The following is an 18,158-nucleotide window of genomic DNA, read 5'->3' as shown; positions in this document are numbered from 1 at the left end:
TGAGGTCATGTGCCTGAAGGCTTTGTGGCAGTCAAAAATGTTCCACACACCATTTTGGAGACTGAGGTGTTGGGGTCTTTTTTTGTGGAAAAGACGACAAGATGTGCCAGGAAAGTGTGATTGTGGACGGCAGCGTGGCACTCGTGTTCTGGAGGGGCTGTGCTGAAGTTTAACATGTCTTCAGCGACACATGCTCTGCGACTTCTTGAGAATAATTTTTGAGTGATCTCCTCAGCTACATGCTGCAGTTCTAAGATTTTTTTTTTTATTATTATTATTTTATTTTTTTATTTAAGGAATTTGTGTGAAGGTTGTTTCCAGATATGTAAGACATTGCAGGTTCGGGCTGGGCCCAACTCTAGGTGAAGGAAGCATCTCGCCACCTATTGCATGTGTGACTTACCAGTAAACCGGCTATATTAAACCAAACATTTGGACTTTGTAGTCCTGTAGATGTCAGCAACAATTCCAGAATGAGAATAACTTTTGGACTCTTAAAAATTGACTGGAGTCAACAGTCAACAGAGCCATAAAGCTAGACACCCGTCCTACACCCCTATAATAGTACAGTTCTGCTGTATGACGTGCAAACTTCAAGTTTCTAGCTTGCGGAATGAAGGGCTTAATTTATAACCCATATTCCCTATTACCTAGGGAACACAAATACTTGTATTTAAACTTTCAGGGATGTTATGTTACATTGGCTAGTTTCCTCAAAATTATTATCACTGAATATAACAGCTTTCTATATAAATTTGGAACTAAAAGGCCATATTTTTATTTGGGATAAGGGTAATTTTCAGATGCTGTGTTTTGAAATTATTCTTGAAAATGATATTGCTAAGATGAAACATCTACTATTCTGTAAGAACAGACTGTTAAAGGAATATTGTATAAAATGAAATTCTCCCAGGGGAGTCAGTGTCATCCTTTGTTGTTAAAAGTTTTGGGGCTGATTTCCCGCCCCCTCCCCCTGGCCCTTGCCTGAATGTTGACATTTTTCTTACGTTGAGTTGGTTTGTCATTATTCTTTCTCTCTCCTTATTTGCTAAATCCTAGAAAAAAAACTTAAACTGTAAAGATTTTTGTAACATCTAAATTTGTTCTCAATAGGGAGATTGAAGCTACAGCTTTTTAATTAATAAATAACTTAGGTAAGAACTACTTGCTTAAATTCTAGCATTTCTGGTGTTAGTATACATTCCTTTTGCAATTTAGGGAAAGAATAATAGTGTGATAATGTAACATAACAGATCCTTAAAGAGCGACATCCTCTCCTTTGCTCTTTTACCAAGCACAGCTCATTTGTTTCACTACTAATTTCCTTAATTACTGTGGTAACCAGTAGCTTTGGTCTGGATGCACGCAGGTTCCACAGCACGTTTAATTGTGTGCCTGAAGTCCTGTGCAGTATTGGGGATGGTCAGGATCCCCAAAGGGGAGGGTTCACACTTAGTTGGTGACTGAACCTGGTGACCTCTAAGCTCCAATAAATACCTTTCTTACTGTTCGATTTCTATACCCAACAGGGATAAACCCCTCTTTTGGACTGTTTTAGGAATATTGACTCCTTTTCTGACTTGTGTGTGGGTTACTAATCTGGGTGTTTAGAAGAAATCTGCCAAATTTGGTCCCTTCAAGGTATATGGGCAGAGGCGGGGGATCTAGTAGGAAGAATCCATGTGAGTTTAGACTTGAGCAGGGTGCTGCGTTGATGGTCTTGTTTGAGATGGAGTTAATGCCAGGAGCAAAATCCTTCCCCCTCCCACCCCCCCAAAAAAAAACCCCAACTTTGCTGAAAACATGTAGGCAGTGCTTTTGATATTGGGTATCTTAAGTCCTATATAAGACGTTCTTGTTCACTGCTTTTCACTCTGAATATAAAAAATAGTTCCATTAGTATAGTCCTACCACTTGCCAAGTAATGGGAATTGATGTGCACGTGGTAACGCAGACTTGCCGGAGTGGTTCTTTAGTCACACTGCCTTAGGTGCAAGTGGCAGGAAAAAAAACCTATTAAAATACTTTGTGCCGGATATCATGAGTATACACGCTGTAATATGAAGTAGGAGACAAAAGACTTTTTCACTCCTTTGCAATTCTGTTTGAAATTTATTTTACGCTTGTCAATGTGGCTGGTATTGCTTTAGAAAATAAGAAGTATTCCCACAGAATTCAGCTGAAGATTGGTTTATGTTAGAGGAAACTATTTGAAGATGTTGGATCTGACTGCTTTTGAGGCATAAAGAACTGTTTTTTAAGAACTTACTTCTTTTGAAATTAATGTAAGAAAATAATAGATAGTATGACCGAAGTGTTGAATCAAAAAGTGCGGGGGTGGTTTTTAGTACTTCCTAGATACTCTTGCTAGTCCTGATTTTGTGTGCATGTCCAGTTAACTCTCAATTCTTATTTTTATAGACAGTTACTGGGAAAAGCTTTGGAACCAAAGACTTTCGAGCAGCTCTAGAAAATGGAGTCCTGTTGTGCGAGTGAGTATTGACTTAGTTATGTGAAAATCCTTCAGGATAACATCAGTTGGCCTCCTTCCTTGCTGGCCTCTTGTTTGAAATTTTTTCTAAAGTACCAAAAATATTTTGTAATAAGTAATTTTTTCTTTTTTTTATATGTGGTGTTTGTCATGGGAAGATAGAACAGCTTTCAAACATCATCTCTCAAGATCTGTTTCATGTGTTGTCCTACACACTCTCTTATGTGTTAGCAAGAGGATCGTGCTGATCCTCTAGACAGCTGATTAGGTTTATTGGTTATAGTGCTCATGGTATCACTGGGCTTTCTGTTCAGCCTGTGCAAGGTGATGTGGCTGTGGCTGGTGTCAAAGCACTCAGTTACCCCTATACCCACTGTTGTTGGGGTTTAGGTTTTTGTCCTCCATCCCCACCAGCCTGTAAGAAATTATTGTAAACTGTGTGCTGGTTGTTCTCTGAATCCTGAAAGCTACCTTTTCCATCCAGAGAACTTTATACCCAGATAAATTTTCTTTTTAAAAGTAGTTCATTTCTGAAGTGAATTTTACAAAATTGTAAATTAAAGCTGTCGTGGTTTAACCCCAGCCAGCAACTAAGCACCACACAGCCACTCACTCACTCCCCACTGGTGGGATGGGGGAGAGAAGCAGAAGGGTAAAAGTGAGAAAACTCGTGGATTGAGATAAAGACAGTTTAATAGGTAAAGCAAAAGCCACACACGCAAGCAAAGCAAAACAAGGAATTCCTTCACTACTTCCCATCGGCAGGCAGGTGCTCAGCCACCTCCAGGAAAGCAGGGCTCCATCATGTGTAATGGTTACTTGTGGAAGACAAACGCCATCACTCCGAATGTCCCCCCCTTCCTTCTTCTTCCCCCCAGCTTTATATGCTGAGCATGACATCATATGGTATGGGATATCCCTTTGGTCAGCTTGGGTCAGCTGTCCCAGCTGTGTCCCCTCCCAACTTCTTGTGCACCCCCAGCCCACTTGCTGGTGGGGTGGGGTGAGAAGCAGGAAAGGCCGTGGCTCTGCGCAAGCACTGCTCAGCAATAATGAAAACATCCCTGTAGTATCAGCACTGTTTTCAGCACAAATCCAAAACATAGCTCCACACTAGCTACTATGAAGAAAATTAACTCTATCCCAGCCAAAACCAGCACAAAAGCTAACAGGCAGGCCTTTGATTTCATCTTCTATACTGAAGAGCAGTATTGTAAGTAATATACACGAGAGGGGCTATTTGGTCTTCTGGGGAATTATGGTTACATTCAAGTATCTCAATAATGTAGAATCTCCTGGATGGCATTTGGCATACTTAAAAATACACTTTTTTTTTTAACAAGCACTTTAAAGTGATGAAAGTAAATGGATTGGGTCTCAGTGTAATGTAGAAATATGTTGCCATGTATGTGCACATGTAGTCCAGGTTTCAGTACTTTCTGGACGGACTTAGTTACCGCTTTCAACAACAAACTCTTACCTCAGCTCTTTCTGGAGTGCTTTCTCTAACAGCTTGGCTTGGCAATAATGGGACTTGTCTGGTTTCGTTGCTAGACTGAGTCAGAGGTGTAAAATGTCCACTCGTCAGGTCTCTTCCACATATCTATAATTGGTTTTGTACTTACTGGAACAGGTTTCCAGGACTGGAAGCGGTGCTAATCCCTTAATATTTTAAGGAACAGCAGGTGTAAATGTTCTTAGAACACCAGTAAGAGAGAAATCTGATTAGAGGACTACCTGGGACATTTAAAAAAAAAAAAAACAAAAAACAAAACCAAACCTCAAATCTCAGAGCCACTCTTAAATCAGTTCAACCAAGCTAACTTTCAGAAAATATTTATAAAGGTACAGTTCTCTGATATTTTTTTTTATTATTATTTACTGTATATCAAAAATAACCAAAGTAAATGCAAAAAGGCAACATTCCTGCATTTTCCCTTCTGTAAATATTACTGTGTTTTCTGTCCTTGCCTTTATTTTTTCCTTTGGGCCCTTTGCCCAGCAGACTGTCTTGCTAGTTGCTTTGCAGTTATCTTTGTGATATGCAGGAGTTGATTTATTTTGAAGATTGAATGGTGGTGTAGAGGTGGACACTGTATTTTCATAACTTCTGTAATCAAATGTAAACTAGACTGAATGTGGTAATAAAAATAGTTTATACTTCTAATAAGAAGGTATTTCTTCAGGTGTGTATTTAGGGGGATGTGTTATTGTATTCAGCTGTAACTCTTAAACAGTGTTTTTAAGAATTGGCAGTGAACTGATATATTCTAATCCTCTGATATCTTCATTTTTGAGGCTTATTTGGCAAAAGAATATGAGCCTTCATCTGCCAAATGCAAACCAGTTAAATTTATCTGTAATTAATAGCCATATGCAAGAAAAACATCCTGTAATTTCTTCAGCTGAGCAGCTTGCCTTAGGAGGTATGCAACTTTCTTTAAAGCAAAAGATGCCTCATTATGTTGCACTAAATCATATACCTGTCCTCCTGTGTCATAATTTTAAATTTGGCATACTTGAAGTACAAGAAGTCATTTTCATAGAAATTCTGTAGAAACAGAAAAGAGCAAGATGGGGAAGGTTTTTCAGGTATCCAGTTTTCACCAAAGTCAATAGAGTGCAAGATCTTAAATAGTGAAGACAAACTAGACGTGACATTGCCCATTTCCTTGGTTCACCTGTGACATGGCTAGTTTAATGTCCACAGATATATTATTTCTGGAGATGGTGTATTTGACTTAAACTATAGCAGATAAGACCCGTACTTGCACCCTTTATTCTTACAGCAGTCCAGTTGGTTTGTTTGGCCCACTTAATGACCAAGTGTGCATCCTGACTGGCTGATCAGTGGTTGACAAAATAAAGCCTTTTACATTATACCATATCTCCTGTGTATACATTAGAGGAAGGAATTCACTAAAGTTTTCCCAATAACATGTGAATTCATGTTCTGAAGTACAACAAAGCAAATGAAAATTTGGAAAATTAAAAAAACAAATAAATCGGGACTCAACATCTCACTTTTTTTTTTTTTGTAGAAAAGCCATCAAATCTATTTCATTTACTAAACTTAATGCAGTTGAAAAATCTCAGGACCTGTAGCCATTATTTCTTCTGCAGGCACTTAGAAATCTATCCTCTATTCCACTGTGTATAGGTAAACTGTTCTTTTTGGGTTTGTTTTTTTTTTTCAAAAGAAATTTGCTGCTTGAGCAAAAAATGCCTTTTCCCACATAAAGTTTTAAACTCCAGGTCCTGACTCTGCATTGGCGTGGGCAGATCACAAAACGTTACTGATGCTTTGTGGGGTAAAGGGACTGGCCAGACAAGCAGCAACAAGAAGAGGGAGCAAGTCCAAAATCCTCAAAGGTATATAGGCAGATGAAGTCTGCAGGGTGTCCTGAGGTCCCCATTCACTGTTGATCCTGTGGTCTAGCATGTAATTTGGTGAACCACAGTATTTCCCTGCCTCCGTGACTGAAAACCCAGGTATGAAGGTGCAAGGAATCCCATTCCTCATCCTCACTGCAGGGCAAGGGGTGCGTTTGGGCTTGTGTATTCAACAGTGATGTGTTAGTCTGTTCTATCTTCTCAGTTTAATTATGAATTTTATACAAACCAAGAGTGACATGAGGTGCAATCTCTTCTGACTGAGACTGAAAATGACTTGCGCGTGTAAATTATATGTACCAAAAATGATCGTTGCACACATCATACTGGGCTTGATAGCATTATGAAAGCTGAGTTGATTTCTTACACTTACAGCAATATCAGTGCTTTCACACTGAACTCTGAAAATTAATATTGATACAATTCTGACATCTTCTGCATCAGAACTTTTATGTGAAGAAAATCTTTATATGGAGAATTTGAATCTGATTAACATCACCACCCATGTAGTAGAAACACAGATCCATTCCTGCCTACGCCTACCTAGGCATTTTCTTTTCTTCTTTCTGACTTTGCCATTCTCAGAAACCTCTGTGTGTGTGTGTGTGACTTGTCCCATTTTTGCTTCTATAGTTGTTCCTTGGCACTTTATGGAAAACTGATTTAAAAAAAAAAATTAGGGGGTGTTAATACATTTAAATTTACTTGGTTCAAGTCATGTAAGTTACATATGCAGAGTAGTTCTTAATAAGCATTGATGCTCATGCTTAAATAAAGTTGATTATGTAACAGAAAATCATATGACTTCTTTTTAGTTTGATTAACAAGATCAAACCTGGCATCATTAAGAAGATAAATCGTCTGTCAACTCCAATAGCTGGCTTGGTAAGTAATGACATCAAATCTAATATCTGGGGTATGATGCCAAGTTCTGTTTGTTTTTAATGAGTGCTCTCTTGCCTATTGTTCTTACAGTCTTGCTACAAAAACCTACTAAGTTTTCAAGACTTTAGTTCCACTCCCATTTTTGTTTAAAATAGTACCATTTATATGTTGTCTTAGACCACAAAGGTCACCTGTTCTGTAATTTGGAACTGTAACTTCAATCAGCTTGTCACTGCATGAAGCTTCATCATCCCCAGATGTATCAAGCACCAACAGCTCCTGTGCACAAACCTATATAGTGTTACTTTGTCTTTATTTAAAGGCCACCATCCTATTTTATATTCACAAGCCATATCAGATGTCCCTCTATTAGGGAAGGGGCAGACTTGGAAATGTTCTGTGTAACCTGAGTATTTTTAGAATCTGCTTCTCCCCACCCACAGCAAAGTTTAGGTTGCATTAAAATAATGCCAGTGATGCAAAGATCTCTCTTCAGGCTTCCGTTGTCAATGTTTTGGCTGTAAATCACATCACTGGGGGGAAAGAGGGGAGATACATGTAATCATTTTCACAGGAAATTTAAAAGATTTCCTGTATGCTCTCTGGCAAATCTGCTGGTCAGAGACTGTAGGATAAATTTTGTAGCCATTTAGCATCAGAAATCCTTTTGTGGGTAAACGAATGAAAACAATTTTTTCTTCATAATTTTTTTCTTACAAAAGCCTTGTTGGCTATTCATGTCACCAGGGTATCTAGGCCACTTAGTCCTGTCACCAGAACTATTGGTCTCATCTTAGAAGACCCAAGGTAAACAGGGGTGTATGCATGATTCCTGTAACAAGCGGAAGATCCCACTTCATGGTAAACATGCAATCTCAACATTAGGGAAAGTTACCTGCTTTTGCTGGTCAACTGTGTTACCATGTTAGAGAAGAAGTGTAGTTAACTTGGCCAGAGGTCATAAGATTGGGTTAACTTGCCATATATTATTGCACAAGCTGAGAACGTGCATTTCCACATCAAATGAACGTAGAAAGTATTAGTTGCCTTTGTCCCAGAAAAACTCAGGCTATTAGGCTTGAGAATAACAAGTGCTGCACATTCTTTTGCTGTGAGGGATCCAAAAAAGAATTCAAATGAAACCAAAATCATTCTGGGGACGACAGCACAGTTATTCTATTAGCAGTTTGATTGCCTAAATGGCCTCTGAAGTAGCCAGTTGATCCAAACCAGAAAACCATAGGTTAGATTTCATTTTTGTGGTGACTTAAGTGTAGTCTTGAATCATAACTGTAAGAACTCGTGTTTTTACATGTATTTTTTATGTGTTTCCAGCTGCAAAAATTCGGAGTATTCATTAGGTGTGTAGTTTGTAACTTACTTGTAGTATATTATTGTTCCTTCAAGTTGTTTCTAGTTCCTACAAGTCTTCAAAAATAAAGGAAAGGGGAGGAAAGGTGAATGAATCTCGTAAACCAAGATCATCTGGTGGTATTGTTGTTAAAATACAACTTGAGGATAGTTACTGAGAGCGCTGATGTTTTGTGTTAACCCATTGAAAAGGTTTTATATGGAATACTGTGTGCTGTACTTTTTTTTTTTTTTTTAATTGAGTTAGGGAACTGAGGTGCTTTTTTTTTAATGAAGTAAATGCATTATTAATTTGTTACGTCATATTTGCTTTTGTGACACCTTAAGTCATAAAATCGAATAGGAGCTTTATATTAGCAGGATAGCCTAAATTCCAACCGCATTTTAGACAACTGAAAATAAACCTTAGCTTTCACCTTTGGTTTGATTATACTGCTGTCTAGCAGTTTTGGGTGTGGATTGCAATGGTTCAGGTATAATCATGACAGAATGGATAAATAAATATATGTGTTTTGATGATGAAATACTGAAATGAAACTCAGCATTCAGTTAACAAAAAATGCTGAACTGGTATTGGGCAAACTTAAAAAATATTAAATTTTAAACCAGTTTGGCATGGTGCAGGAAGGCTGGGCTGCAGCTTGAGTGGAAGGGTTTGTTAAAACTCTTTGGGAGGGAGAGTTGGACCTGGCCATAACTTGATCTCCATCTAGCAGCTTGTGCTGCAGCCCCGCTGCTCCATTTCTCTTCTGAGGCACGTGCCTCCCATGGTTTGGGTGAGATCTAGCCATCATCTTAGCCATGTTTATTTATTCATTTGTGTTCCAGTTTGGAAAACTGAACTGCTTCACTGGGGGTAAGGCAAGTACCAGAGCTGTTGCAGGGAAGCAGTGGTCAAAGGCGAGTGGCAGAAGCAGCATCCATGCAGCTCTTGAGGCAGTTTCCTGAGGAATGAGGCATGCCATCTGCAGGGTGCAAAGGACTAACTCCAGCGGTAGTCACAGAAAGATGCCACTTGCTGCAGGTTGATCTTTAACAGTGCATGGCAGGTTTTGGAGACGGTGACATTCCTGCAGGTTTCCCAAAGGGAGTTAGCTGGGATGTGGCTGTTGTTTGTTTGTTTGCTTTAATTTTATCCATTTTTAAAAATGCTGTTTGTTTAAAACCTTTGTACTGCAACAGTTTCTGGAAAATGAAAATTTAATTTCTGCTTATCTGCCAAACTGTCTAAAACACACAGTTTGTGTAAAGGGCAATGCATATATTTTCCCTAGCACAGCAGAGCAGGCGAGCAAACTGGCATGGAGTAGCAGTTCCTGAAGCCCTCTGGCATTTCTGGGGGACATGGTAAGGGTAACTGAAAGGTCAGAAGATTGTGGAAGCTGGGGTTTCATTATGCACAGTAGTTAAAGTCCAGTCTGCCTTAGAAATCCACTTTTTCAGGTCCATACTTATGTGAAACAGAGGTGGGATTTAAAAAGAATGACTGAAATTGATAAATCTTGCTGGGTTCAGATCTTGCAAAATTATTTTCCTTAGAGTACTTAGGGGGGTGGGGGTGGTGGAAATAAAATGAGTGCTTAGCAAAAGCAAACCCAAAGAAAACCTGGTCCTTAATAAATATGGGCTTTTCAGCTTGAATCCCAGCATGTGAGGTGGTTTGGATGTAGTCACACAAGCGGGAGGACTTTGTGGTCTGACAACATATTTTCCAGAAAGGCTCTGCAGAGCATTTTGAGGCACATCTCTGGCTGCAGCATCGTTTTTCCCCAGAAACCTCACGTTTCCAACCCAGTCGGCTGAACACAGAGACAATCATGAACTGGGATGGAAGTGATAAGACATCATGAGACGGTGGGAAGATGAATGAGTTCTGTATAGTATATGCAAGCTCGGCATATCTGTCAGAATAATACATTGCTCATTGCTTAGGATAAATAACTGTCCTCTGTAGCAAGGCAAAATTTTAGTTAAAGTAAGTTTCCAGCTAGAGACCAGGTGGTGAAGGAAATTCAGAGTTAGAGTCAATATCTCCTTTGGAGAGTGGTAGCTAATGGGAACCTTGCCTTGCAACGTACTAATTTGGTTGTTGAAGACCATCTATCTTTCCTTGCGGCTCCTGTAAGATGGAAGTGCAACACTTTGCTCTGTGGTTGGGAAGTGTTTCATCACAGCAGAGGTGTGAGGGCTGTGGTCAAACCACAGGGCAGAATAGAAAGCTATTGGTTTTTTAGAATTGTAAATGGAATGCCATTAGTGCATTTTTTTTTTAAAGCTGGTCCTTCATTTCAAACAAGTAGAGATGTTGCTAACTGACTCTTTCAGTGTGAGTGCTGGGTGAATATTAGCACCAAATGTCCTCTTCATGAAGTTCTTCAGCTTTGGCAGACTTTTTTTTGGTGATCCCTTGTTTCCCTTTCATACAAGACGATATAACTACATGTCTCTAGGCAGTCCTAGGCTTGAATATGCACATCTGAAATAACTATAGAGTGTGGGGGGGTTTGTTGTTTGTTTGGGGGTTTTTTGGTTTTGTTGTAGTGGGGAATTAGGTTTCCTTTAGGGTGAAGAGTGTCTTGATAGTTTTGCAGGCAGCATTTTTCAAACACTTATTTTCCTGGTTCACTAAGGCCTAATGTGCCCTTCTGACAAGTGCTGCTCAAACATCATTCCCTCTCTTTAATGCAATCTAATATACCACCACTACATTCTATAAGGTACTCATATAATGTGTCAGGAGGTTTTAATTCCACTTGCACCAAGACAACCACCTCAAAGAGTGGAGGAGAGCCCCTTTGTTACAGAGATCATCAGCATGTGTCTTCTACTCCAGGAAAGCAGGGAATAATAAAGGTAAGAAGGGAGACATATGAAAGAAAGCTATACCAAAATGAAAGGGGAGATAAAAAGAGGGGTGGAGAAGATAAAAATGCTGCCACTAAAAAATATTTTTCTGAGCCTTTGTGCCTAACACTTTGCAAACCATGGAACCGCCCTGGTACTTCCTTATCTCTTGTCATCAAGTAGACCTAGCCAAAGTTTCCTTTTCTGTGGGAAAGCTTTCTTGACAGGTTTTTTTTGTGTGTGTGTGTTTCAGGGGAATGGCAAGCAGATGACATTTTGACTTTATTATAGGACACTTTTAAAACAATTTTTCAGGTAAAATCCAGACTTGCAAAGTGAAGATTATTTCAGTTGTATGTTTTATTTAGGACTTGGCTACAAAGATCCTTCTCTAGATTACTTAGAATCAAATTAGTTATGTTTTCCAATTAAAATTAAAAAATCTGATGGTAATATTAATGAAGCGTTTTAATTTAAAAAAGAATCCTTTTTCTAAAGCAGCTCTACTTCCAAAGTTCATTCCCTCATGCTGAAAATCCTGACTATTTATTTTCTCCTGCTGTTCACCTCCTTGTGTTTAGTATAGCCTTTATATTGGTCCATGCTTGCTTTCTTCTTGCATTTTGTGGTTTGGGTTGTGGTTTTTTTTTTAACATAATTTGAATTCTTAAATATTAAACTCCTGCTCTGTGAATTTGACTAGTATGGGCTATGTTAATAATATAGTACGGTATGAGAAAATGAGAGAACTTCTCCTTTCTGTCCTTCATGGAAAATGAGGAAGGACAAATACACAAATACATAAACTAAGTTACAGAAAAGCTACTGTTGTTTTCTTCACTTTGCTATCAAACACCAAAAAATAAAGGCTCAAACCTGGATGGGCTTGCTGGTTGTGCAGCAACTAACAGTGTCCAAAAATGCTCGTAAGAAATAGCCGCATAAATTTTGGTTGAGAGCTGACTAGTGAGCTGATAACCATTTGATACGCTCTGTTTGCTTGTCTGATGTTTCTTTTTGCAGTGATGAGGGAGTAATACTGAGTGTTGTGGAGCATTGCTTTTTTTTTTTTTTTTTTTCTTTTTCTGAAGGTTTAAGTCACGTTTGTGACAAGACCAGGACACATCCCGGCTACCGTGGTGGCTGTGGGCTCTGCCTCGAGCCCTGCCACCATCACCCTCCATCTCCTTCATGGCTGATCTGGGTCTTGGGATTCTGATTTGTCTTTGGACTGTAAATTCAGAGGTACAGGGTGAGTGCGTACACAGCACTGCTGCAAAGAGTGAAGTTGCATAAATCCTACTTGATGTCTTTCACCTGGAAGCTGATTAGTCCAGTACTGCTTTTTATAAGGCAAGGCACAAGATGATACACGTCTCTTTCTGAAAAGTTGATAATTTCAACGTGTAAACAAAGTTAGAGGCAGCATTGCCCGTTTTCCAGATGAATATGCTCAGCAAGTTGTTGGGGAATTCAGAAGACAAGTATTTTAAGAAACTTCTAGTTACTAGGCATAATCTTTGCTTGCTTGACTGCAGATTTGTGTTTTTCAAGAGCAAGTAGCGTTTCTTGTGACTTTTATTCTTAAGTTCTATGTATGTCTAAAACTGAAGAGGAAGGGGTAGAAAGTGAAAGTGGATGTGGTCTGCCAGAACTCTGCCCTTCATCCAACATGTGCTCTCCTTTATAAGGCAGCCTACACATCTCATGCAGGCTCAGGAACAGTTCAGATGGCAGAAATGAAGTCAGGTTCCCCTTTATAGTAATGGTTATGTACCTCTTTTTGTTCAATAACCTTTTTATGCTGCAGGTAACGAAACTTCCAATAAACGTTGTTTTCCCTTTTCCTGTGGGAAGCAAGAGATTTTTCAATAAAGAAATGGTAATTGCTAGGAAGGACAGCATAAGTTTAAGTAATCATCTTTTACTTTAAACAAAAAATAAAAGGCAAACACCAAAACAAACAAACAAAAAAAGCCGAAACCAAACAAGCAATTTGAGGCACTATGTTCTCCATGTGTTTTGCCCTTTTTTTTTTTTCTTTTTTCCCTCCAGATATTACAACCTGAAATCTAGTGTAGTGGTATGTTTACTGCATTGTTTTAAGTGTGTGCAGTAACATCTTCAGATTTTTAAAGTGCTTAAACCAGATGAGGACTTCTACCTGACTGATACCAAACAGGTGACTAGGATACACCTTAAGTGTCTAGTTTTGTTCTGACAAGTGCAATTACATGGGAGGGGAAACTCTTTTTCTTTGATCAGTGGTCCACCTGAAGTGCTCAAACAAGTTTCCGGGACATAAAAGAATTTGTATTGCTCTGAGGAAAACATCTTTTCACCTGGGAAGTGACACAGCATGGTATTTCAAATGTAACCATTAAACAATGTGTTAAATTACTTAATGAATTTTGGTGAGATTTTGTCAGTGCTGCAAAAAATGCAATTGGAAATTAGCATCTGCGTTTTTGTTGTAAAATTCAGAAGTTTCAGTTGCCATTCCTTCAGACTCCTAAGAAGATGTTGCTTCAAATTTGGGAGAATGATGGGCATGCAAACACGGGGATGATGAAAATCCTGATTTAAAAAAAAAAAAAGTTATGACTGGTTTTGGTCATTGTAAATTTATGAAGCATTTCAGAAACCTGATCATTATGCTTAAGAATTTTAAGAAAAGTCTTACCTTTTACATAAAATTTTTTTAAAATGTTAGATCTCAGAGTACTTTGCAAAGAGATCTTCACCATGGTTTCAGTTCCACGCCTGAAGATAGCAGAGTGTGGGCAGAGTGAGTTTTAGTGGCTTTCCTGAGGTCAATCAGTAAGTCAGAGTAGGGTAGGGGTGAAATTTGATGCTCAGTCCAATTCTCTCATAGACCATACTGCAAACAAAAAAAAAACAAAAAAAAACCACACCACCAAAAAAACAAAAGTCTGACCTGAGTTCTGAGAACCTAAAAATACAAATTAACAAATGTCAGGAGTGATATAAGACCTGATTGGAATGTATGTGGAACTATAAATCACTTCTGGTACCCTTTCTGCTGTCTTCTGGGAAAGAGGAATGTGGCTTGTATGGAAATACCTCTGCTAGACAATTAAGAAAAGAGGGTTGTGTGCTAGAAAGGAAGTGTGGTTATTAATAGTTAGAGATGACATTGTTCTGTAGTCTTTCAATGCCTGATAGTGGGAGTATGTAATCTCGGCAGTGGTTTACTGATGTTTTGTGCCCTTCTGCTTGAAAACATATGGTACGTTTCAGCCTTAGCTCTGAATTTCCTTTAATTGTTTTCTGTTGCTGCCTAAACACTTTGCAATGTAGGGTGTGGGGAAAGGGGAGGTTGGTGCAAACTCTTTGTGACATTTTTAGTAGCTGCTCAAGACTTTGATCAGGCAGAATGAAACCCAGCCGCTGGATTGAACTTGACAGGTTTTGGGTGGGTGATGATGAAGTGAAACGTATCTAGGAGACATAAGTGGGGAGAAACACTGTAAAGACAGGTGTAGACTCCAAGAAATGGTGGTTCACCTACTCGCCCTGATATCTAGTCAGGGGACAGTAAGTGCTGTGCCTCTTGGTTGATCCGTGAATCAAAAGTAGCATTTTGGCAATGCTTTAGATGAGATCATGTCTTCCAAACTGATGCTTCCAGCGTGTTACTGGGACAAGATGTCAAAATGCTAATTAATTAATTGAAAAATTCTTGTAAACTAACTGTAAAGTAATATGATTGGCAGTAAGAAGTTTCTAATATGGAAATTTTTCATCCCTCCTCCTGCTCTAAACCAAAGCTCTGAAAAAGTATAACCCTTTTTGCCTCAACTTGCCAGCAGTTAACAAAAATACATAAGCGCAGTTGCCAAACGAACTGCAAAAAATTTCCATTTATCAACTCAATCAGCTGTAGTCTGTGGTATACTCTGTCATTTGTATGCTATTTTTATTTCCTTAAATAACTGATGACTCTTTCTGTGTCTGTAAAGAAACATTCCTTCCGAACTGGAAAAAAAATGTCAACCACGTAGAAAAGGTACACACCTTAAATCATACTTGTGACATTTATAATCTGATTTCTCCTGCCTTTGCCAAGGAAGCGCGGTTTTGAGAATTCTTGCGGCGGTCGGTGTTTATCTGTGTTAAATCTTCATAAGTTGGACGCCACAGTGCTTTTCTCTCTGGCTTGTCAAATATTTATTGATGTGTGTTGCTTAAAATTCATGACAATTTCCAGAGAAAGTACATGTCAATTGCAGTGGCGATAACTTTTTCTGCAGTATCAGTGCTGGAGCCATATAGCTATGCCACTCTTCTGTTTGGTACAAAATCCTCATACCACATCTTTTAACGCCTGTCTGAACACCTCCGCACCCGTGCTGAATCACCCTCCTCCGGTGATGTATGTAAAAGAGGTATTAAATACGATGCCAACACCAAATGCTGCCGAATGCAGGGTGCTGAGCCTCTGCGGCTGCGGTGACCAAACTTGCTTTCTGTGGGGTGCGAGGATGGGGAGGAACATAAGGAGATTGCCTCCGAACCTGCTCGTTGATCTGGGCATGCAGGGGACCTTCTCTGCACCATGGGATGAGCCCACATAGGTCAGCAAGGGTTAAATAGGGCAGTAGGATGCAACTCCTCTTGAGAAACAAAAGATGTCTGGCTGCTGAAGGAAGCAAAATTAGAGGAAACTTCCAAATTCTCTTTTAGGAAGAATGAAGTACTAAATCATAGTCTGAAAATCAGGGACTACCTGAATCGAGGATCTGAGGCAAGTTGCTCTGTTTCAAGCCCTGTGTATAGAGGGGCTGAATTTCATCTATTTAAAATTGTTAACCTGTGTGAGCAAAACAGAACTTGTGTATACAAATAATAAAAAAAAAGGGGGGGGGGGGGGGGCAAGCTCTGCCAAAACTTTTTGTTGCAAGAACAAGAGGTCTTTACTTCTTTTATTACTCACTAGGCTTCAGGGGAGTTTCACCTTTAAGTGGATTACTGTCATTCCAGTTCTGTGTAGTGGGGTGACTTGGCACTGGAGTATTTTACACACTTCTCTTGTAAAGTCTGTTTTGTATAAACCATTCAGGTGAAAAGCACATTACTTGTTTGTTTTTTGTTTTTTTTTTTTCCTTCTTTCTTTATCCTTTTTTTTTTTTCAGTCGTTCCCCCACCCCCCCCACCCCCCCCCCTTGACTTTGACTGGAATGCGAGTAACTGGTGGGAAAGTTAAGGCTTGTCTAAACACGGAAATAGCCCAGGATGGTTATTCCATACTGGCTTTCCGAGCCTATACTTTCTTTATAGTAAGAAAGCCTGTGAGTGGGCAGGCTAAATTCCATTTGTCTTGTCTAAAATGGGATGAAGCTGTGAAGTGCAGAGAGCTCTTTCAATTATCAAGGCATCTCTGCCCGGGGTGCCAACGTGCTGTACTTTCACCCTTCTCCTTTCCAGCTGGCCTTATTTGGTAGCAGTGACATCCTAGAAACACATCTGCAGTTTACAACCTGATATTAACTCTCTCTTATCAATAAAAGGCTCATTTGGTACATGTTGTTGCTGTAATGTACAGCTGTAATGTCATAGCAAAGGTTATGCTGTAGCATGGTAAGAGACATGGGCCTGGGAGAGATTTCGAGTCATTGGGGACAGTTGGTCCCTTCCTGTGTCAAGCACCTCAAAAACTGTCAACTCGGAAGTCCTGCTTCAGAAAATATCTCTATTCATTTCTGTTGCGTGTTTTCCTTAATCCCATTACTCTTGTTGGAAAGTAACTGTGGAGCTCGGTGTCGCAAGAGGTTGCAGGCAATGAGGTGAGCTGGGCAGAGAGGTCTTCTGTTGGCCATTACATGCGGTGGTGGACAGTGCCAGGAGCTGGGAAACAAACTCTGGGGAAGATCCTTTAACACATACCTTGGTTTTACAGAGGTCCGTGGCCAGCTGTTGTCATCGCAAATGGAGCTGGGGTCTGGGAGATGGATGGGCCTTTTTCTCCAAAACCAAAATGCTTCTTATTTAAGGCTGCTTCAGAACATGGTTTCCATAATGGTTGAACCCTGAGACTTGTGAATTGCAATGGTGAAGGGGAACATTCTATGATTCCTTTTCCTGGCTGTGATTTACTGATACTGGCAGCACCAGCATAACGGGAGAGTTTATGCAGAAAGTTTCATTCCTGCATTCTGGAAGCAGGAGCACCTGCTTTTTGAGAGGAAAGCTGGAAGTGAATTGTGAAAGAGCTGGTGTCAGTAATTGTGCATAGAGCTGGGGCAGGGGATCCCTATGTCAAGGATCACAGTAATTTATTATTTTACACAATGTGGAAAAACAACGAAGGGCACCGAGAGGGGAGTGGCAAAGCAATTAGCACCGTTTCTGATCTTTGGCCAATACAGTGCTCTGTGCACGCTGTTATGGGTGGGATAGTTACCGAACAGAAGCCCTGAGGTCACTCAAAGTCAAACGATGCCTGCAGGATGATTGTTTTAGTTATTATTTTTAGTTTTGGGCCCAAAAAGGGAGGAAAAAAAGTAGTTTAGCTATTCCACCCACTCCTCCTCTTCCTCCTCCTTTTGGCTCAAGGTTGAACCCGTTAGCAGCCTTCAGAGAAACAGAGAGCTGTAGGAGCTGGGATGGCAGTCTACAGACGGGACGAATGGGTGACAGGCACTGAGCATCCCCACGTGCAAGGCCAAGGTGGTAATTGGGAGTTCCTGGCTCCCAGGCCTGTGGTCAGACCGCAAGGTTGGTTCAGCCCCTCTCCCCCCTCACCCCTTCTGCCCGCACCCGCACCCAGCGCTAATAACCGAAACGCACCTCCGAGGAAGAGCAAGTTACCCGACTCGTTCAACGAGCTCCTGCTTTAGGTTTCTTCCCTTACCCCACCTCCGAGTATAAACAGTGCGGAGCTGTGCAGTGATGCTGCTGCAAAATGCAGCTCTAAATTCTGTATTCAACTGATTTGAGCCAGCTTTAGTGGTCAGTATAATGCTGCATGAAGAACATTTTCTATTTTTAAAAAAAACAAACCTCTTTCTGTTATGGAAATAGGCCCTTACTTAAGGGAATGCAGGTGCTGTTAAGGAGGGTTTGTTGTGAATGCAGAGCTGAAGGAGGCACAGTGTAAGCTTTCAAGATGACTCCAAATGCCTTCATAAATGTAGTACTAAGAAACATGCCT

General features: G+C 39.9%; 1 protein-coding gene across 1 annotated transcript in view; it reads left to right on the top strand.

Annotated features, from left to right (window-relative positions):
- LMO7 (LIM domain 7) overlaps nt 1-18,158 on the top strand; it is a 130,605-nt gene that overhangs the window by 33,301 nt on the left and 79,146 nt on the right. Inside the window, exons 2-3 of the mRNA XM_075724619.1 lie at nt 2,422-2,492; nt 6,700-6,769. Of these exons, the coding sequence (XP_075580734.1) occupies nt 2,422-2,492; nt 6,700-6,769 (141 nt within the window). The remainder of the gene's footprint in view (nt 1-2,421; nt 2,493-6,699; nt 6,770-18,158) is intronic.

Source organism: Pelecanus crispus, chromosome 1 (genome assembly GCF_030463565.1).
Source record: "Pelecanus crispus isolate bPelCri1 chromosome 1, bPelCri1.pri, whole genome shotgun sequence".
Classification (NCBI taxonomy): Eukaryota; Metazoa; Chordata; class Aves; order Pelecaniformes; family Pelecanidae; genus Pelecanus; species Pelecanus crispus.
This window is presented reverse-complemented; position numbering and strand designations above follow the sequence as displayed.